General features: G+C 44.4%; 1 protein-coding gene across 3 annotated transcripts in view; it reads right to left on the bottom strand.

Annotated features, from left to right (window-relative positions):
* Positions 1 to 23,550, bottom strand: part of PYROXD2 (pyridine nucleotide-disulphide oxidoreductase domain 2) — a 529,340-nt gene that overhangs the window by 378,107 nt on the left and 127,683 nt on the right. Inside the window, exon 3 of one of the 3 annotated variants that reach the window (XM_086922605.1) lies at positions 310 to 329. The exons of the other annotated variants lie outside the window; for them this stretch is intronic. Coding sequence (XP_086778731.1) covers positions 310 to 329 — 20 coding nt within the window. The remainder of the gene's footprint in view (positions 1 to 309; positions 330 to 23,550) is intronic. 3 annotated transcript variants of the gene reach the window in all.

Genomic DNA, 23,550 nt, shown 5'->3' with positions numbered 1-23,550 from the left:
CCCCATTGTTAGTTGTAGATTTTCTCCTTTTAAACTGAATGTTACCACAAGCCATTGCTGAGCAAGGCAGGTCTGAACAGAGGCCTCCAGTTAGCAGTAGGTTTTTTTTTATCGCTGCAATTGCCCAGACTCCAAGAGCTTCCCGGCCCGCAGGTAGCGCGCTGACACATGTTTTAAAGTTTGGAACTGTTATCTGTTATGGAAAATAACTATTTACTCATCTAGAAATTACACACGTTGAAAAGTTTCCAACAGAAGCAAATAAAGGTAAGCAAATCACGCAGGAATAGAAAAGATCGAAATACGTACCGCTACCAGCCCATTATGTCCTGCAACAAAAGAAACATGAAAGCTTTTTAAAAAAAATGACACAATTAAAGCAATTTCAAAATAATAGCCACAATGTGCCTTTCAAATACCATTTACAGCTTTTTGTTTTATTTTTAATGCTGTCTCGTTTATTAAACAATGTGCAAGTTGTACAAGAAAAACATTGCAAGCTGAACCATACACGATCCATATACGTTGGAATGTCATATGGCAAAATAGCCAAACCCATATTAATATACCAACTGGTTTAACTGAACTATGCATTTGTTATCAACACAGTGTCTTTTAAGGTCAACAATCAATAGTTAAGGACCTGAAGGGAACTGTGTCTCACTGACATATTGTGGAAGCAGTATACAGGTAAACATATAGATTAATATTTAAATACAGTGCAGATTGAAACTTTCAAGGATTCAACAATCATAAAGATCTAGTAAGTCTTTGCAGATTCCACAGAACGTTTCTGTTGGACCTGGCACTCTCTGCAGGGTCAACACCAAACCTTTTGCCTTCACTCCTTTGCTGAATTCATTTCAGTTGGATTTAGGACTCTGTGCACTTTACCACAGCTAACCAAAGGTAAAGAGCTTGTGCCCTCTCCCTAATATAGAGCACAAATGACATGCACCTAATTAGCACATTTAATGTACTTGTAAGTCCTTGGTAAATGGTACTATAGTTACCTAGGGCCACTCGTGCCACCCACCGAAGTAGCCTTTTGAAACATTTCTCAGGCATGCCACTGCAGCTTGTAGTGCAGTTTTAAGATGCCATTTCAATCTGGCAATATACATCTTTCCTTTGTAATACTTATAAGTGACCTCGAAGGTAGGCCTAAAATGCTCATAGGGCAGTGGTGCATTGTATTGAAAAAGTAGGACATGTGGGTTTAAGTTTTGCATGTCCTAGCAGTGAAAAGCTCCTACAGTCTTTTTTAAAAAATATCTCTTTATTCCGTTTTCACAGAGAAAAACAATCAATATAACATACCTCACCAACAGTCGAGGACATGTGAAAAAAACATATAATAATCATTGCTTCAGTCTTCCGGAGGTCTCGACCGGGGCGCGACACAAATGCAACAGCCAGAGTCTTTTTCCTTTCTTTTTTCACAGCAATATCAAAACCCTACAGTTTATCCTGTGGCTTATGCCTGATCTGCCTTCCTTTAGCAAGATACCTACCGCGTTTCCTCACTCTTCCTCTACCCTCAACTCCCTCCAGGGACCCCAGACCCTCTCAAATTTGCATGAGCAACCTCTTGCCTGGTACAACAGTTTTTCCGCCCCATACACCAATCCATGCCTTCCTTCCACTCCCGTATGGTAGACAGAGTTAGTACCCCCCCCAGTACATCAGTAGGTCTCAATGTGTCACCATCAGAGTCACGTTGGAGAATATCTGGGCATTGCAGTCCAGGTATGGTTCGCCCCTGATGCCTAGTGAAACCAATTGGGGTGTGAGCCACACCTCATAGCCCAACACTTCTGATGTTTTATCCACACCCATTTCCAGTGTGCCCTAATCTTTAGACATTCACAGATTGAATGCATCAGTACGCCCTTCAGCAGACAGCCCCGCAGGCAGTGTTTGTCCGTAGTCTGACCCATACGGTAAAGGCAGGTCTGTGTATATTTTACCCTGTGAAGGATTTTTAACTGAATCAAACGGAATCCCACCCGAGCCGTGACCTCTCTGGCATACTTGCATGCCTGTTCCCAGTCACCCTTCTCGTTTCTTCGCAAATCCTTTTCCGATCTCTCTATCAAAGCTTCAAGTGATGGAAAGCTGTTGCTCAAGAGTTTGGAGCACAGTCGAGACACTGCTTGCTATGTCAGGGGTAACTCAGTACCCTGTATTTCAGTGGACACTCCTCTTCCACCTCCCCCGCCCGGGGGCCTCAAACTTACCCAATATAAATCACATCTGTTGATATCTCAGAAATAGCCTCCCTGAGAGTTCATATTCAGCTTGCAAATCAATAAATGAGATCACTGTACCTTCCTTCCACATGTCACCCAGTTGGGAGATCCCCAAAAGGTACCACTTTTCATGTCCCTCGAACTCGCCCAGACCAAGGAGAAGGTCTTAGTCCATAGCCGGGTATCAAGTGCCAATCTTCCTCTCCACCCCAGTGTATGCGTCGCCCTCTTCCATATATTGACCACCGTTTCTGTGTGAGAGTTGAGGGAGGGCAGCCCTCTCCCATCATAAAGTCAGGTGAGGTATCCCTCTGGGGCTGTGACAGTATGGTCCGCCCTCAAGGAGGGTTACTGTTGGGACGAAAAGGCCAAATCATTTATAATCAACAGCTGTGAGGCCCAATAATAGAACCGGAGATTCTGAAGGGCAATGCACCTCTCTGCCTGGCATCTTGTCAGTAGTGAGAGGGCAATTCTTAGAATCCCACAGCAGCACGGTTGTGACACTGTCCAGACTAAGAAAGAAAGTATCCGGTACGGGGAAGCAGGTGTTTTGCAAAATTTATAAGAATTTTGGCAAATAGATAATGTTATAGAGGGCTGCTCAGCCCAGGACTGATAGTGGACGTTTTCTCCATTGCTCTACATAACTGCGATAGGCATCCAGGATTTTCATCATGTTTTCCTGGATCCCCCACTCCCATGGAGAAGGCCACTGATTGGTGGCAGTTAATGCGTAACCCCACGCAGGTCCCAGAAATCTCCAGAATGCTCAGGATTCTTGGCATAGAATGCGGAGGTTCCGCAAAATAAATAAGGATATCATCAGCATATAATGAGATGCCACCCTCCCATCCTGAGTCCCAGCAGGGACCACGCAATTGCGCGTCTACGACTCCAGGGGTTCAAGAGCAAACGCTAATAGTAGGGGCACGAGCGGGCACCCCTGTTGGGTGCCTCTGGACAGCCTAAAGCTCTGTGAGAGGACCCTGTTGACCTTGACTCTTGCTACAGGATCTTTGCATAGTAGGCCATCCCAGGCTAAAAAATATGGTCCAAAGCCCATCTTGTGAAGTATGGCCATCATTTAAGGCCACTCCATGGAGTTTAAGGCCTTCTCTGAGTCTAAGGCCAGAAGAACCCTCAAATTGTGAAGTTCCCTAATGCATGCCAGGCAACCCTCCGCAAATTAAATAAATCCAGATTGGTTTGGGATGATAAGTAAGTCAACTACCAGTATGGGACAGTTCACCAGAATCATGGTCATGATTTTTGTTTCAGTAATAACAACAGTAATCAACTACATCGGCCAATGGAAGGCAAAATCTTTTGTGGGTTACCCTTCCTTGTAGATCAGGATAATCATGGCTTCTCGGAGGTCACATGGCAGGGCACCCAGCTTCCTGGTCATGTTAAACACAGAGAACATTGACTTTACCACTTTGGATGTAACACTTTAAGAATTTCTATGGGAAAGCCGTTAGGACTGGGAGTTTTGTCATTGTTCAATTGGGAGATAGCTGCTGCCACCTCACCCTCAGTGAGCTCCCTGTCTAGCATCTCAACGTGGTCAGGGTCGAGATGAGGGGCCTTCCATCCTCAACAAAGGCTTCCAAATCTCCCTGATCAGGAGTGGTCCCCGCTCAATAGAGCTCCTCTAGATATGTTGCAGATGGCCGAGCGATGTCTTGGGAGGGGTCTCTCTCAGCCCAGTCACCTCTGTTCTGATCCCTCCAACCCATCTCTGCCCTTCTTTCTTGGCCACAATGTGAGGAGTTTTACAGTTTTATTGCCCACCTTGTATAACCTGGCCTGAGTGGCTGGGACATTGGCTCTCACCTCCTGACGTACAAGAGCTGTACAATCCCAACTACCTTTTTCTACCCTTTGGGCCAGTCTCGAGCTGGGGTAGCCACATATTTGGCTTACCGTTGCGGCAATTTTTCCTCAAGCTTCTGACACTCCTTCTCTCTATTAGTGAAAGAAGGGGGTTCCCCGATGGGCTTTTAAGGATGTAGGCAGGCCGTAGGGGGAGAAAACTGAGAATAGAACAAGGAAAGCAACCCTGCCTTGTGATATAATGGTCCTAACAGTAGGATCCAAACAATATATATGGGGTGATTAGTCTAGGAGCTAGCATTGCACATAACAAAAATTGGGTCAATCCAAGTATACTCAAGAGAAAATATTTAGAATATATATATATTTTTATTTTTTTATACTCTTTGAATTGAGGTAGAAAAAACGTACAAAAATAGATTGCATTTTAAATCCACATAATATTTTTTAGAACATCAAAAGACATACATTGGTGAGGGGAGGGATAAAAAGAAGGGAAATTCATCCTACTTTAGGACCTACCCAGTAACAAACCACACTTCAATCATACTCTCATACTCACTGATTTCAAATTTAATCTACCTAATATTCTACCATTCAACTTTCATTCTTCCATTCATTCCTATAGTCCTGGCGTGTGCAACACAGAGATGGTAAATTTGTTGCATAAATCAGGATGTTATTCCAGGCAGATGACATTAATACGGGTCCTGATGAATCTAGGACAGTGTAAAAAGAAAACAAAAAGGAAACGGGTCGACCTACCGCAACGGGAGACAGGACTGCCGTTGAGTCGACGGAACCCCATCTAAGGACGATTTACCAATTCTTTAAGGCAGCTCCATCTACAGCTACCCGCTCTCCCTCATAGCAGAAAATACGGCGGCGTTATGCTCCATCTTTTTACGGAACTTCTACTGATAGCTACCTGCTCTTCAAAATAGCTGGTTATACGGCGGGTTTACTCCTAACCCACGACTATTGGCCTATCGTTCACGGAACCAGTTTCATTGTATAGCGCTCCATGATAGCTAATCCATTCAGGAACTACATATTCTCGTTCCCTGGAGTTTAATTAATTTTACACTACCGCCGGAGAGCTTTCCCAAGAACCCCTCAGGACCACTACCATCAGTATCCAGTGTGAATGGAAGCAGAAAGCATTTTCCTCCTTACGTAGGACATCTGGTCACGAGTATCTATGTCTTTAAGACTAGAATTCTAATATAGATTTTTACTCTTTCCCCTCCGAGTTAACAACTCCCAGCCCTGACGAAGGTGTGGCCCCACTGGCCTGTCACCGAAACGCGCGTCGGCTTGTGTTTCCAGGAATACGGCACACTGTCCTAGATTCATCAGGACCCGTATTAATGTCATCTGCCTGGAATAACATCCTGATTTATGCAACAAATTTACCATCTCTGTGTTGCACACGCCAGGACTATAGGAATGAATGGAAGAATGAAAGTTGAATGGTAGAATATTAGGTAGATTAAATTTGAAATCAGTGAGTATGAGAGTATGATTGAAGTGTGGTTTGTTACTGGGTAGGTCCTAAAGTAGGATGAATTTCCCTTCTTTTTATCCCTCCCCTCACCAATGTATGTCTTTTGATGTTCTAAAAAATATTATGTGGATTTAAAATGCAATCTATTTTTGTACGTTTTTTCTACCTCAATTCAAAGAGTATAAAAAAATAAAAATATATATATATTCTAAATATTTTCTCTTGAGTATACTTGGATTGACCCAATTTTTGTTATGTGCAATGCTAGCTCCTAGACTAATCACCCCATATATATTGTTTGGATCCTACTGTTAGGACCATTATATCACAAGGCAGGGTTGCTTTCCTTGTTCTATTCTCAGTTCACTCCTTCTCTCTATCCCTTCTCATGCCTATTCTCTGTGCGATTAACTGACCTCTCGGGACTGCTTTATAAGCCTTTCACAGATCTGCTGCAGATTGGACAGAGCCCTAATTTTCTGCGAAATATCTATCAGTGGTTGTAGTTACCAGCTGTTTGATGTCCCTGTCTCTGAGTTCCCAGGCGTCCAGTCTCAATGCTACTGTCCGACTTGGGCCACCCAGGTGGACCACGGTTAGTAGCGGGGAGTGGTCAGATATGCCTCAGGTGAGAAACGCGGTGACAGAGAATCTACACATCTGATGTTTGGGCACCAAGAAATAATCTAGTCAGAACATAGCTCCCAGGGATGTGGCTGCATATTGGTATTGACATCTCCCATGGTGTGTTGCAAGCCACAGGTCGACCAAGCCCATGGCCTCCAGGCAGGTGGCCAGTCGCAAGCCAGGCTTCGGCCTGTCACCTGTTCTCATCACTCGATCAATATCCCCTGCAGAGTCAAGTTGAGGGTGCCCCCAATAATGGTCAGTGCACCCGGAGCGCTGCCTGCCAGGATCACATGGGCTCCAGGCCTAAAAATTGTAAGCTTGTTGGAAAATACTATGACCCAAGAACCGTGTCCTCTTCATAGCACCTGCCATGGATTGCGGACTGGCACCCGTTCGATCAACCCAGGTGTGATTACCTTCAGCGGCAGGGATCAGTGGACCAATATTCCCTCCACTATGGATTCCCGTAAACCCCATTAAGTGACAACAATATGTATCTGCCTTTACCCAGAAATCAACAATTATTACATAGCAGGTGGGTCTCCTGCAGCAGGACTAAGTTGGGGTCATGTCTAAGCAAGCATCCTCTTACCACCCCTCGCTTGTCCCCAAGCCATTGACGTTCAAGGAGAGAATCTTCAGGGTCAAACCTTGGCCCAAGCCACCTGGATTGTTACTCTCCATTAAATCCTTGACTCTTTGCAGTGTCTTCCGGTCCCACCCCTTCGGTCCCACCCCTTCGGGACTCATACTGTCTTTCCCTTGTCTCCGAACAACGATACTACTTATCCAAAACTCCACCCTCCCAATCAACTTGTGTTGCAGACTTATAATTACCCACCTACCCAATACACAAGATGCCTGTTGCCCTGACTTTGCAATCAAAACTTTAAACAAGACTGTTCTCTTAACAGGAGCTCCTGGTGTCCACCACTGTGTGAGGGCATGGGCCCCCTGTCTCATCCAACAGTGGTTCTAGATGCCCCCAGAAGAATGGGCCCATGGGAAATTTTAAACTGCCCATTTAGTGCTTGGAGTCGCTCCAGTCCCCACACTCTCACCCGAGCAGATCAGCAGTCATGGGTGTCACCACTGGCCCGTCCTCAGTCTCTCCACTGTTCAAAGAGTCTTTGGATGTGTCGTCTTGATCTTCGGAGATGTGTGCAACTCAGCCCATCTGTTGCTCAGGGTATCAAGCATGTGCATTGCAGTTCCGTCCCTATCATTGTCCTTTCTGTCGCTACTTGGGCCTTCATCAGAATTGCCTTTGATTTATGTCTGAGTCTGGGCACACTCCAATTTCCCTGTTTTGGGGCTTCCTGCTCAGATGGCCAACTACAGCTGTTGTCCTCCACCCGGGTCCAAGCATCTGCTGCTGCAGCGAAGATGTGGGTAACCTCTTGATGCACCACTCACAGTTTTTCAGGGATTAGAAATGCATATTTCAAGTTTAGGGCCCGCAGCTGTTATTTTCTGGCCACTAATGTTTCTCAGTGGCGCTAAACAGGGTAAATGTTCGCCGACCCCCTCTTTAACCCCCCATGATCCATGCACATGGACTTGTTGAAGGATGTCATCCCTATCTCAGTAGATGAGAAGTCTGACTACCACTGTTCTCGGGGGGTTTGCCCGGTCTTGGATGGTCACACAACACCCTATGGGCTCTCTCGACTGTAAAGAACTTAGAGGCCTTTCCCTCCAAGACCACCTTCAGGAGCCAGTTTTCAATATAAAGTTCCATACTGGGCCCCTCAATTTACTCAGGGAGGCCCACCACTCATAAATTGTTGCATCGGAAGCGACCCTCTGCATCTTCCACTATTTCTCGTACCCGTCCCACTTCTTGCCGCAAGGTTTGTAGTTGTTTGCCAAGGTCTATGGTCATGAGCTGTAGCTTTTGCACTGCAGTCGCAATCTCCCCACCCTGTTCACCAATTTGCTGCGATCCCCTTGCAAAAGGCAGAGGTCCAAGGCCACTGCATTAATCCTGCCTTCCAATGCTGCCTTAGTGTCTCCAATGGCTGCCAGTAATGCTGCTGTGTGCGCCTCCAACCCCTTGTTCAGCAAGGGGTAAGTAGTCTCTAATTCCACCCCGGGGCCTCTTTGCCATGTCTGTTTAGTGTGCACCATCTTTTTCACTCCAGAGCCACTCTTCAGGACCCTCCTGGACCTGTGGACTTTACAGAAGGACTGCCTTGTTCCCCAGAGAACTGCCCTGCTGCTTGAGGCATGCATTGTTCTCCGGGGGACTGCACTACTGCTTGAGGAATGCCTTGACCCCCAGAGGGCTGCCCTGCTTCTTGAGGACTGCCAAGCTCTCTGAGAAGGAAGAACGGACATGATTTACCAGCCAGCCATGGCTGCCTGAGTGACTCCAATGCTCAGTTGGCTAACATAATGTCCGAGCTACAGGGACACAACGAGCACCAGGGGCCTTCACGCAAATGCCCAGCTGACCTGCTGCAATGGACCTACCTGGATCTGCAACTGGACCTGCCTAAGCCTTGCTGGCCTCTACTGAAATGAATTACCAATCACCTAAGGTGCTTCTCCAAGTACTCAACCCTTGGCTGGCATCAGTTGAGCTGCACCTAAGAAGGCGAAAACCTGGAGTTCTGGGCTCTTTACGACCGCATTTGTGGAAGACTGCGGGCAGTAACAACCGCCAATGCGAATCTCTGGTGAACCTGACTCTGCGTGCTACTGTGATTGCCAGGAACAACCAACAATGTGAGATCTGCGCTCCCTGCTACAACAACAACAGCCCATGGTGACCGGCAACTAAAAAGCTCCTGCAACAATCATCTGCGACGCCTAACCGGATCTTCGTGCTACAGCAATGACCATCTGAAACTCTCTACCTGCTCCCCGCAGTCTCCTCCACTGCAAATGGAACTCTTTGTGCCAGACTTTGAGAATGTAACTTTTTCAGCCAAACTAACCTGGTCCCTGTATCGGGCCCATACCCCACTGCAGTTGCCCTGAACCTGTGACTTTCCCTCGGTGCAGCAGGAGCAGTTGACCGCTGGTGGCTCATTGTGCTTTTAGGTGCTATACCTATTTAAAACTTTAGAACTGAATATTTCAGGTTCTACTGAGTGTTTTTTTGTTGTTTTATATCATTTTATTTATTACATTTTAATCTGCTTTTCTAAATTGCATTGCAGTGGGATTTTTCTTGTGTTTTGTTTTCACTTTATTACTGTTTGAAGTGCTAGATAAATACTTTACCCACTGCCTCTAAGTTATGCCTAACTGCTTTGTGCCAAGTTACTAGAGGGTCGCGCACACGTTAATTTGGGCTTTGCTTGTGTCTCACCCTAAAAGAAATTGTAGTTGCTGCTTGAGTAGTGTTTCACCCCCTCAATCAGTAATCTAATTTCCAATATTGGTGTTCAGTGGTGAGCATTAGGACTTGTGTTTGTGCAGTGGCAACAGTAATTTTATGTAAAACTAAAATCCCAGATAAATAATTTGATACCATTTAAGTTTCTTTGAAATTCTCCTTGATTGGCCTTTTTGCTTTTTCCAAATTCCCTATCAATCTACTTGACTGTTGTGCGAGGAATCACATCTGCAAAGATGGAGTTGGAGCTTGCCAATATAGATGCCTAAGCTGTGGCTGAGCTCAGGGAGTTCTGCAGGGAGTGGGGACTTCCCGCCAAAAGCAACACCCGAAAACTGGAGCTCCAAAAGGCACTAAAGGCCTGGGGGGAGAAGTTCATCACTCACTGGGTACGACAATGTAAGGGGATGATGATATGAAAGGGCAAAGAGAGGACATGAGTGCAATTAGAAATGCAGCACACTGGGGTCTTCTTTCCAGAAGTAGAGATGACTCCCCAGGCAGAAAGCAGTATTTAGTCCCACATCTATACTCAGAAGAGCTGGGAAACAGGAAAGCTGACTGGAAGTTTAGGCAGCAGATGGCAGGGATAAGATAGAGGAAAAGAAATTGGCCTTAGAAGCGAGAAAGTAGAAGGCAGAGGCTGAGAGATTCTTGGCATGGGAGAGAATAATCATGGAGGTGAGAATATTGGCCATGACTTAAGTCTCAGAGAACTGCACATCAGTGCTAAACAGGTGGAGTCCAGAAATAATGGTGGCAGCATACCTGCAGTGTTCTCTGGAAACAAGAGGGTCCGCATTCAAAAGGATCTGATGCCTAACTGTGTTGTTGGAGATGACACTGACAAGTAGTTCGAAGCCTATGAGGTTGCTCTGGAGATGAACAGGATACCTGAGGAGAATTGGAGGGGTCAGCCTCTGAAGGCATATACCTAGTGAAGGGAGGGGTGCCCTACTGGTCCTAGAGAAGGCGGACATGATGAGGAATCCCCCATGAAGGTCACCCTTGTCAGAAAGTATGGCCTCATCCCAGAAAAGTACAGGAAAACAGTAAGGGACCGTCAGAGGCTGCCCCTCTATACTGGGTGGATTGTGTTGATTGCTTTTGCAAGGCACTGGATGGTTGGGTGAAGGACAGTAAAGTAAAAGATTACCAGGGCTGTACAATTTGGTGCCAAGAGAGCACATGTTCAGTCTTTGTGTTGCAGAGCTGTGCCAACATCTGATCCCAGAGAGCTTGCCAAGGAGGCGGACCACTGGCTCAGCACCAAGGTCCACAAGAAGGTATATTGGGGAGTGGATCACCAGACGGATGAACAGGGTATCCACCAGAAGAATGAGGGCAAGGTAAAAATAAAAACAAGAAGTCTCAAAACGTTCCTAAAATAGTTCAGAGGGGCAGGATTCCCATTTCCCACCTGAACAGAAGAAGAGTAAGTTCCTTGACCATACCTCCTCAGGGAAATTTGCCCATAAGTATTACAAGTTGGGCACTTCAAAGGGTGATGCCAAGTGTCCCAAGCGGGCACAACCCTTCACTGGTGGGCAGACAGCGCGGCCGGATAGAGTACCACTTGGGGAGCAGATTTCTCCAGTTACTATGGGGTAGTGCAGAGGTTACCCTAGTGTCCCTGGGTGATGGCCAGATGGTGCCAAAAGCCCATATGCCTAGTAATACCAAAATGTACAGGCAGTGAGTTACCATCAATGGGCAGAGTATGGAGGCTTTGAGAGACAGAGGAGCCAGCATGACAACCATCAGATGTCGTCTGCTGCCCTTAGAGCAGGTAGTCCCTAATATAGTCCACCCAATCGTTGTAGATGACAACCAGAAGAGTCACTATCCAGTGGCTCTGGTTCCATTTGAATGAGGGTTGTGTCAGGTACCTTGAGGGTAGCTGTCTGTCTGTCCATGCCTGTAGATTATCTACTTGATATTGACCTGGAGCACACCATCTGGAAAACATTGTGATTTGTGCCAAGCTATTAGAGGGTTAAGCACAGGTTAATTTGGTGTTTGCTTGTGTCTCACCCTAAAAGAAATGGTGTTTGCTGCTTGGGAAGGGTTTCACCCCCTCAAACAGTCACCCAATTTCCAACAATGAACCTACACAGCATCATCTCTTCTGTCATCTAGGGCCTATATTGGTGGAGCTTCTCAACTAATCATCTTATTCCTTACATATTAGACAACTTAAAGATATCATCCACTACATGTCATGTCAATGTCTCTTTTACCACAATAATTTTAAAATAACTCAAACACCCTAAATCTAAGTGAGCACAACAGTGATGGAGTGCCTCCATTAAAAAATTGCAATGCAAATACTCAAATTACCTTACAATCTTTGGTGCTTTCAAATAAGCTCCAAGTTAACTTTCTCATCCCCATAATCTTCCAAATGCAGTGGGCAATATCTGGGAGGTTTTCTTCTTCCAAAATGGTGCAATAGTAGCTTTTATGGGCCCTCAGGCATTGCAGTATCTGTACTTTGCGGCTGACTTAGAGTTTGGTGAAGAGGGTAATTTGTTGCAATATCTAGGAGACCTTTCTACTTCAAAAAAACTGTGATAGTAGTGTTTGCAGTCCCAAGGAAATTACATATTAGTACTGTGGGGCTGATTTAGAGTTTGGCAGAGAGGGTGCTCTGTCGCAACTGCAACGGAGTACAGTCTGCCAAACTGTAGATCCACCCATCTGACTTACAGATCGTGGACCCTAAGTATATCAGCAAAGGAAATTACTCCGTTGCTGACACTCCTTCGGTGGCCTGATGGAACCAGGGCAGTCAGACGATTGCTGATTCGTCCACCCACCCTATTTATGGCCTGATTTATCATGGTTTCGCATCGCCTTTCATGGCTTGTTAAATCTAGAGTAACACAAGGCAGTACAAATCTTTGCCCAGCATTACTCTGACCTAGGAAGGCATTCCATGGTTGGAGCATGGGTGTTCCCATGGATTTTGGCACATTCCCAGATCTACCATTAGTAGTAGACCAGAGAATGCATCACAATGCTAGGTATCCCCAGGTGAGGTGTAACGTGGAGAAATATCTTTATTTCTCTTTGTCTTTTCCTCTTTCTAAGTGTGCTTCATTCTGCAGCACGCATACAAAGAGCAAAATCCCTCTTAGAATTGTTTTTGTGCAGGAAGGTGTCCATTCCTGCACAAAAACTATCCTGCCAACAACGCAGGCACCCTTGCATCATGACACAAGGGTGCCTGTGTTGGTGCTAGGCAGCCAAAAGGTTGCCAGCACTAGGATTGCCAGCGCTAGGAAAGGGCAGAAATGCTCCGAATAATCTTACATACGGTGGATTCCTGCCCTTTCACACAGCGCAGCAAGGTGGCATGCCGCATTGCTCTGCATGAACAAAAGGGTAAATATGAACCAGAGAGTGGATGGCCAAATGGCCACTTTTCATTTCCCCTTACAGTAAGGTATAACCTAATACTAAGGTGCAGCCACAACTACTATATGACCCCCACACCATGAGAAACAACTCCCATGGTGTCGAGGTCATTAGTTTTGTATTTTCAAATATGCACAGTACTGTCCATCACATTTTAAATACACTGAAAGAAACTGCCATGACAGCTTTTTCTGCTAATATTTAGAGATGTCTGGTGGGCTGGCAGCAACTCTACATTTGGCATACAGAGGACCCACGGTGTGGCGGGAGTAAAATACACCGCCATACCAATGGATTTACCTCTGCCATCCAAACTGGCAATCAGGATCTTTGTCTCCTTTGGACTGGTGTTGCAGTTCCTGTGTTCTCTCCCTAATAAGCACATATGATAATTTCTCTGGGACAGGATAGCCTAGTATGTATTGCATGCCAGACAGTTCCTCCCCCCCCGAAAGGCTTAATTTTAGAGCAGTTCGACCACATGTGGGTCATGCCAACCACAGGCTCCCCCAACAATTCGGGCTCAACATGAATAGTAGTTTGTAATTTATTTCTCTAACTGGGATACTGAGTGTGGTTTTGTGAAGCTCTCTCCATATTTGAGACCATTATGTTTCTGTGAGCTCTCTTCCTATTAGATTGTCAGATCTGTACTGTAGGGTGGAATTTGTACAGCTTCACATCCAATAGGAGTTGATCGAATGTGGAAATACCCTCCTTGTTCCAGTGGCATGTCAAATGAATTTTTCTATGGCAGTGAGATGTCCAGTGGTGTGTCCATTGGGGGCGTTGCCCCACTAGCCATGGACGACCGCACTGCCAATGAATAATGACTTTTTAAAAAGAAATCAGACTTTTTAAAGATTAATCTGAGCCGAGCGCACTGCGCGCTACCTGTCCCGGGAAAAGCCCGACCGAATCGGGCATCCATAAGGAAGTGGGCCGTTGGGGGCGGGGCTGCGGCAGAGTGACAGGCAGGCAGGTCACACAGACAGGCAGCGGGGTGCTGACTGCGCATGTTAAATCCCGGAGTAGTCAATTTTTTGACTGGCCCGCGCATGTGTACAGAAGACCTTCCCTCCCCCACCCCCCTCTAGCACTCAGATACATAGGCAGGGACCCGGGGCCCCGGTCTCATTTAGGGCAGATAGTGTCCTGCTCGTAGCCAATACTGGCGGAGTTGCGCTGTTCACGCGGCGCCAAGAGTGAGTGCTGCAGCAGGATGGTGCCGCGCGTGGGTGTTGGCTGCTCGGAAGAGAGTAAGTGTGAAACTGAAAGTAGAAGTAGTCGAGGATGAGTCATATAGCTGAGAGGGTCTGTAGTGGCGCCAACGGACCCGGGGCCTGCTCAGGAGTCGGACCTCAGGTAGGATTGTTTAAATATATTTTATGTGGCGGGGTCTGGCCCAGTAGTAAGCCATGTGGCTATTGTTGTGTGAATGCAATGCTCGTCTGTGCGTAGGCGAGACTCGCCGACCTGTGGAATGAACCATGTCTGTACAAGTGCTGAGCAGTGCGAGTGCTCGCATGTGCCCTCTGTTTTAATAATCCCCCCCCCCCCACGACACCAAGCGAGCCGCGACTGCTATGACCTATCCTGTACCCAGAACACTGACCTGGTCTCCACACTCACCTGCGCACGAAACACTGTCCTACTCTACACACTCTAACCTGTGCACGAAACACTCCTCTCACCACCCTGACCACTACCCGAAACAAACAGTGTCCTATCGTTCATGTTCACATTCTTAGTTGTGCACGAAATACTTCCTACTTTCCACACTCTGACCTGAGCATGAGACACACACGCTCCTGCAATGCACACTCTCTGACCTGGGCTGCGCACGAAACAACGTCCTACTCTCACCCTTTGACCTGTGCACGAAACACTACCAAGTGCATTACAGTATGACCTATGTGTGAACAGTGTTCTGGAGTGGACACTACACTCAGACCTGTGTACGACGGAGCCCTGCATTCCACATTCTCCCCTGAAGCTGCTCTATGCAGTATGCACACAACACTGTCCTGCATCCACACTTTAACATGTGCATGAAAAACTGTCCTGCGGGAAAGTTGGTAGCGCATAAAACAAAGCCCTGCATACTCCACTCTGTCCTGTTCACAAAAAATGCCGTTCTCGAAGCACTCTACTCTGTGCACGAAACAATTAAAATGCATCCAGTTAATAGCAGTGTGTTTGTGTAGAGATAAGCATGACCTACGGGTGACATTATTTTCCCAAATCCACCCTGGTGCAAGCAAGGAGAAAGCAGAATATCGTGTGACATTTTTCTGTGTAGTTCATGTAAATATTTCATTGTTTACGCAGCTGAACCCTGGGTGGTGTTCCTCGCTTTAATGACATTAGAACTGAAGAGTGTAACTCAAGTGTCACTCTCATGCAAGCCACCGCTGGCTATTCATTGGCGCCGTAGGGAAATGCTTAGGTTGAGAATGTGTAATAGCAACTCACACAACTCCCTTCGAAATTATGAGCAGGTGGCAGTTGAGAGCTCTCGCAGCAGATGCAATACGTTGTATTTGGGATGAAATATGAATGCAACACACCACGTGCATCTTTGTTAATGAGACATCCAATTACAAACTAGAACACCGGCGTCCTACCCAACAGTAAAAGAGGATGTGGCGCTATGTCTAGAGCTGCCAGCGATGGAGCTGGGAAACAGGCATCAGGTCAGCATCCTGAGATTCTGGCCAACTCACTTTATCTAATTTCTGGTTGCTTGCTGTGTATGTAGTGGGAGAATGGGATTGTGGTACTGCTATCTACCATCTGTATTCTGAACATGTTTTGAACTCTTCCCTTCATGATCGTCAAAATACTCACTCACCCTTTCCGTTTACTTACTAACCACACGGTCTTAGATCACTAAACAGTTAGTATAATAACAGTTCTTCAAATTCTTCGATAGACTTGCAGGGTATTTAATGTATTTTCAATGTGAATTGTCATCTGTAGTTCCTCCAATTTTGAATCCAGTGCAGACCCCCCCCCCCCCCCCCTACTCCCCCCATCCCATGATAACTCCTTCGGCATTGGGTGGAGAGTTTTTGAAGAAATTTAAGAAATTAATGTTGGGATTGGCACATAACTAATGAAAGTTCCTCTGACTGGGATGAGGCCATAAGCAATTGACCCTCCATTTTGCTGCACCACAGCTCCGCCGCTATTCAGAGTTTACAATTTGTGGAACTTTGCTTACAGAGTTTATTACAACAATGTGCTTTTTAGGGAGAAATGGCACCTTTGACTTTTTGAAAATATGCTCATAGATGGGATGTTTACTCTTATATTTCCCATTTAAGATAGCATTTTCTTTAACACCAAGCACTACAAAATTTCACCTGGAAAGCAGACTGTTGCAGTTTTCCCAGTAGCACGTGTGGTTTTCAACAAATGTTGAAAATGAGCTTCAAGTGTAGGCATAAGTTTATGTGAGGAAATTAATTTAAAGATTTTATTTATTTGAAAATCATAGCCCCGAGATGCATTTATTCTGTGCACTCGAATATGGGGCTAGAGACAGTGCCTTCAACCACCCTAGTGCGAGCTCTAAGCCTATGGGCCCAAATTAAACAATTTCCAGTTAAACCCCAGAAGTGTTTCACTCTACAGAAGCCACTGCCTCTGCTATTCGATTATGCCCTGCCGGGCCTTAACTGATGTTTACGTTGCCTGGGGTTCTGCACGAGATATCCAAATATGAAGATAATATTGACATTTCGAAGTACAACATTTGAAAGAACACGGGACTCCCATGGGAGGAGTTTAGGCCTAAGATGTAAGTGTGCCATGCAGATGCAGTATTTATAACTGTATAGTTTCCATTACTATTCTGATAGGGAATGTGTTTGCACTAACATAAGCATTTGTCTTCTCGCTAGGTGTGAGTAGCAATACTCGACCGAAAGCGCAGCATATATTAATTCTCATTGTTGTATGTTGGGTTACAGTGCACACGCACTCACGACTGTGAGTGATATCATTGCCCAAAACCAGTTAAAACTATTCAACTTGTGCGAGGTGTCATGTTATTATTGGTACACCTGTACCTTTAACCTGAGACTTGTTTTTCGTTCTTCAATTCACTTCACGGTTTGCTGGTATTATTTACTGTGCCCTGTTGAATGTTTTGCATGGTAGCTGGAAAGAGAGGTTCCTACCAGGGCAACTTCTGTTACCAAATTTGAGATTTTCTTAATATTCCATATCAGCACGCCCTGGTGATATTGGCTTCAAGGAAGTATGCAGCTTTATTATATTCTGATTAACACAGCATATCGATTAAAGGAAGCTGATATTGTTTGCAAGGTCATTTGCATGCTCGTACCCCAACATGGCATGCTGATCAATTTACCATTTCATGGTTCAAAGAAATGCGTGTTGATTTGTCCAATTAAAATCAAAATAATTAAAACTTGCACGTTTTCTCAGAATATGTGTAATCGATTTTTGAAGACGTTTTCAGTTAAACAGTTGAAATGTTCTTATGGGGGGCAGTAAAACCACAGAAGACAGGATGCCTGGTCTGACTGTCATTGTGCAGGTCAAGCGCAGCCCTTTGTTTAGCCAGACATTGATATTAACATTGGCGAGGTGAAAGTGGACATTTGCAAATTTTGCGAGAGGGGTTTCTGTGATCTCAAATTTGCTTGAAAATGCACCATTTGTCCACTCTTTTTTCAAAATTCTCCCAGTGGAGAGAACCACTCCAAACCCCCGTACGTTGATCGGGCTCACGAACTGCATCCGCTCGCCACAGTGTAGCACGACAGTTATTTTACGCCCCACCACTTTCAAATGTCACCAGCCACCTGTGGAGATGTCTTGCTATGGCTTCCTCGATAGAGGGGTAGATGTTTGGTGCGTAAGAGTGCCATAGTATACCCTTTCTTTCTCATCCATATTGGATTCCTTCTTACAATTACTAAATGATCTGAACGCCCTTCTGTGATACATATCGCTCACCATGCGACAGTTTCCCTTGTGTCGAAGGGACGCAGGGTTAACGCTGGAGTGAATGCAGGATTGATAAATGGGAGAATGAGGGAGCATAATCTGATTTTGAAGAATGCAAAGGATTTTTTCTAACGGTCTACATTCTTAACGACGTAATAGTCTCTCTTTTTTTGCTTCACTGCAGACAACCAGAGAGTACAGGCCAGTTATTTACTTATTATTTTCAATTAACATTTCTAAACAAAACTTTTTTAAGCGTGATATAAACAATGTTAAAGAATGAAAAATATAAATATTATACTCATTCAGGTGCCTGCCTATTTTTAACCTGGACCTGTACCAATAAGCAGATACTTTACTGAATATCAGGGGTCAAGAAGGCAAAACTAGTGGAGATGATTGAAAGTAGCATTTCCCATTAAACCTGGAAGGAATTATTGATCTCCAATAGCCGAAGTTCATGCTCTTTGTCCAGTAATGTTCTCTTCCACAGGTAATGTGCAATCAACCCCTGAATAAAGATAACTGAATACAGCCATTGGTTGCAGGCTATACAGGTTGACCAGAGTACACTTTGCACAGCTCCTTGGCTGATTTGCATATGAGTGGTCGGCAGTGGCAAAGTGTGAAAATGAAACCAGATGGAACAAGGGACACAGAGTAATTTATGGTGGCTTAGACTATGCAATGGTCCTGCTCTAAGAGGAGACGCCCGGCCCCAGCTGCCAGGTCTCTTCCCCCTCTGAAGGGGAAATAAACAGTCCTACAAGGTTTGTGTCTTGTTAAGCCTTGTTAATGAGGTCCATCTTAAGTCCTATGGCATCGCACCATGGAAACAGTGTCTGGGCACACCCATCACACTCAAGCACCTCATCGAGTAAAGCTAAAACGGGTTTGTTTGCCTGCTCAGATTTGGATTTCCTGTGACCCAAACTAGGGGTAGAGTTTTATTCAAGTGTTTCACCTATAACTTTTGTTTTCTGATTCTTTATTTCATCTGTCTTCTCACTCGTCAATGATATCCAGTCTTCAAGTTCATATGGCAAAATGTAATTCATTAAATTAAGGATTAAGTAGCCAGTGAATGATTATGTCAGTTTAGTATGGGCTGAGTATGTGTTTGGAAATGCTGCTGCAGAATCCAGGAAACATTTTACATCACTCCTTCCGACAAGTCCACAACATTTTTGGAAGTTTTGACTTGATATTGTTGTAGCGACCATGGGAGCCAACCTGTGATTTAGGAGCCACATCCGCACAAGGCCAAACCAAAGGAATGCTCTGCACAAAGTAAATGGTAGCACAAGGCTAATTGGCAAGGCTGATACTCAGGCCAGCCGTCCAAACCTCAGAACTTACTTTCACCAGCACTTGTTAAATCTGCATTATCCCACATTATCTATCTTGTCACAACGCTGTATCACTCCTCTCCACAGTGGATGCTCTCTCTGGGATCTCACCACTCAATTCTATATTGGGAGCTCACCCATCATTTGTATACAATAACATACAATACCAGGTAACTAGCACACTCTACATATCCCCCTGCAGCTTAGCCACAAGTTAACTATGGAAAGAAAAAGAGAGTGTGGTGACAAACCTCCAGTTGCCTTCATCTGTATATTTGCCCAGAAAAATGAAAATGAAATCCTAGGACACTTTGCAGCACAGGGCTGCTGCAGATAGAAATTTCTTGTTTACGTGCCTGTGTGTAATAAAGTGGAACAGTTTCTACAACAATAGTACCCGGGACAGAATTCAATTTACCAGGATTGTCCCTGCAAATACGGGACAGTTGGCAACTATGCATCTGGCTGTCATCACCCCAAGGTCCAGTCATCTGAGGACAACGACAGAGAATGATCTCTGGCATATTTCCAAGATTGATGAATAGGAGTAAGGGAGGGAAGAAAGAAGGGATTTGACCATCACACACTCATCTCGTACACCTAAAGCTCAAATATTCCATTTACAAAAGATAACTATTTATTCACATTGGCAAGTGCTGCTACATCCACTGGTAACCACCCCTCAGACACAAAAGACACTATATTTCAAGATCTTCTACAAAACGCAAGGCAGGGATCCTTATCTTGTCCACAAACTCATAACACAAGAGACAAAAATGCACAATTTACTATTTTAGACGTCAATTATACTTTTTTGAAAAGCAAGCATAGACTGCAAGAACCACAATTTTTGTTAATATAATATTTGTGCATTGTAGACAACCAGAATGCCATGCTACAAGTGACAGAGCTGAAACTAAGCTTCAAGGCCAAGATGTCCGACCAACACAAGTAAAGTGATTTTACTAAAACTCATGATTGGAACCTTGGCCTATGCAGAAAGGCATCTCCTAGAGCAATGGTCTTCAAACCTTTTAATGACGCGCCCCCCAAACTTTTTTTTTCACAATGATTCTATTAAACTGGGAATGTTTAAATATGTCTAGACTTACTTAAATATTACAGTTAAGTTCTGCACCGTTTTAAAAATACATGATTGACAAACCTACTATTCTGATCAGGCATGCCTTACTATAATGTGTAAAAATAGCCATGGTGTGATTATTAGAAACGGGGTGGGGATTTTGATGAATATTTAGAGTCCCTTCCCTTTTGACACCCTCTCCCAGCAATGATGTAAATGACAAAAGATGTTAGTGATGGCCCATTACAGAGTGGCTTACTGACGCTCATATTTTTCAGCTGAACACAAAGCACTGTTATCAGAATAATTATTTTTTAGCCAGAGCCTAGCGCCACCCCAGGGATCACTTGAGGCCCCCCTAGGAGGGCCTGCCCCCCAGTTTGAAAACACCTGTGCAGTTTAGATGAAGTGTGTATAAAACGTGCAAAACAGTCATCTAAACATTAATCCAGCTAAGACACAAAAAGTTGATTAGTTCAAACCTAAGATTTCTTTATGCACCGCCAATATATTATCTTATATACAACTTTAATACACTTCAGAAATTATGATTTATTTGTCAGCATATGAGTGTTTCTAAGCATTCTCATGTGCCACAACATAGGTTCAGGAAAGAGACACTGACTGCTACATAATTTAATTCAGGATAAATCATTTTTAGCACTAAGACGTTTCTCACACTACAGATATATTGCATCAAATTGATAATTCAAAACATTCTATCTATTCTTGGAGTAGAGTGCAAGAGATGCATACAGCAGTGAGAGGTATGTACACTACTTTCCATATTCCTGTGGTAGACACACTAGGGTTCTTCTTGCAAAAGTCTAACTTCTGCCTATTCAGCTAAAAACTGTTTCTCCCCTACTTTGTGGTAAAAACAGAAAATGGATAAAGGCTGGCTTAGTGATGAGAATCGCGCTTCGTCTCCAAATCATGACCATCTTGGTTCAGCCACCAGAACTGCAAAGAGCATAAGGTTCCCTTTCATAGCACGGGGAACAAGCGCCTAGAAAAGACTACTGAGAGTCTGCCTGGCCCTCTCCTCTGAATAGTAGACAAGACTGCTGTATTCATTCGCCAGCTTGTCATTCATCCACTTGTCAGACCCTGAGCAACCCAAACCTCATCTCTTCTGCGCTGTGTGTGCTCTTTGCAGCTCAGGACAGGAGAGCAGAGTTGTGAAGAGCTCATAAGAATTGGACTCTTCCACCAGCATTGTGCGTCCACATGAAGACACTATTCATAACATAAGCCTATACTGCTATAATATTTCGTGGTAAGTGATATCAAATACACCAGTAGTCTTTTTACGCATGCTTGCCTGTCTGCACTGTATTCGTTTTTGATTGCATTTTTCCAAACTAAATTTACAAATTTATAGCCACGCTACATTTCTCTAACAAAGAATATGTTTCTAAAGCATACCTGTCAGATAGAGATACAGCTCTGTGCAATAAGATATATTTTAAGTAGCTTGGAAAATCTATCCTGTGGTACTGCTTCTAATAACTGAAACTTTGGTAACTGATCAAGTGCCTTTAAAGAGATGGCTTACATGTGGGTGATAAAGATGGATGCCAGAGAGCATCCACGCTCTACCGATTACTATCTTGAAAAATCATGTACAACATTTTTTTTTACTGGAGAAGACATAGGCATAGATTCATCAAGCGAAAATCCGCTCGCAAAGGGGCAGATTCTCAGAATCTGCCCCTTTGCGACAGGTATTTTTGCATTTGGGATGCATCATCCCAAATGGAAAAATCGCAATTCAAGAAATCGCAAAATTGCGATTACTTAAATTGCTATTGCATTTAAGGAATCTCAAATTGAGATTCCTTAATTGCAATGCATTAAACTTAAAAACTTAAAAAATAGCGATTTTGCTAATAGGGCTCGCACATTACCATGAAGTTGAAGTTCATGGTAATTTGCAAAAACTTTGAAAAATGCACTAAAGTGCATTTTTCAAAGTTTCATGTTGCGCACGCACATGCCCTAAGGGAATGTGTGCTTTACTACATGTGGGGTTGTGTCCTACACTGTGGCCGGGTTGGACAACATATAATATTTTAAAGAAAAAGACCCGGTCACTGTTTTTATTCTGCAGCTTTATTTTTTAGGCAGAATCTCACCCTAAGGTGTTTAATCCTTGGGTGCTTTGCATATTCTTTATGAAATAGTAGAAGAATTTTTCACAATATTTAGAAAACGTCCGAGGTTTACTCGCTGTCCTGCACAGTGGCATATATTTAAAAGTGCTGAAAACAATTATTGCAATACAAAACAAACATTGAAATACCTTTAACAATTATACAAAACATTTATCAAAGAATCATTGTTATCACTTCTCATGATAGTACCCTACCAGCTAATTCAACCAGGCCACTATGATACAATTTTGCTCAAAGTATGGCCTAGTAACGCAAAGGCATACAGTTTAATTTTATTTCCTTTATTCCATGTGGATTTTTTGTGAAGCCTTATGCGGAAAAGAAACCATTCGTAATTAAAATGAATGTGTGGGAAGCCGACGCGTTTCCGAGCCTGTATTTTACTTGTCAGGCTCTTCTCCAGGGCTTTAGGATGGGTACCTTCTTGTGGGGTTTATGCAAGTCTAATCCATTTCTTAAGACTCCTGACTGAGATATTTCACTTTGTTGTAATTATCGGGTGGTAAATGTCTTCCAATCTGCAGTTATTATTGTGAATGCTGGAAAGTCATCGGTATTTCGTTTTGGTTACAATGGCGCCGAACACCGGACTTTTCGTTAAATGGGGTGCCACCTTTTTCAATCTGTTTCAAAATCGCCGTTTGTGTTCGTTTTGGCCACAATCGCCCGAAGCGCCGAGCTTTCGTTAGGTGGGGCACCGCCTTTTTCAATCTGTTTCAGAATTGCCGCTTGTGCTGCAGTTTTCCGTTTCGGTGCTTCCGTCTGCCAAAATCTCACTCGTGTGTGTGTGCACAACATATGTGCACAGATCAATTTCAGGGGTGTAACAGGGTGTCCTTTGGACACCCCTGCACCCTTAAAATCGCATATTCAATTTGCGATTACTAATTGCGATTCGCAAGTTGAGAATGTCTTCCCATTCATTCCTATGGGCCTATAGGCCCATAGGAATGAATGGGGAGG

Source organism: Lissotriton vulgaris, chromosome 5 (assembly GCF_964263255.1).
Source record: "Lissotriton vulgaris chromosome 5, aLisVul1.2, whole genome shotgun sequence".
NCBI lineage: Eukaryota > Metazoa > Chordata > Amphibia > Caudata > Salamandridae > Lissotriton > Lissotriton vulgaris.
The sequence above is the reverse complement of the archived record's forward strand: the minus strand, read 5'-3'. Positions and strand labels throughout refer to the sequence as shown.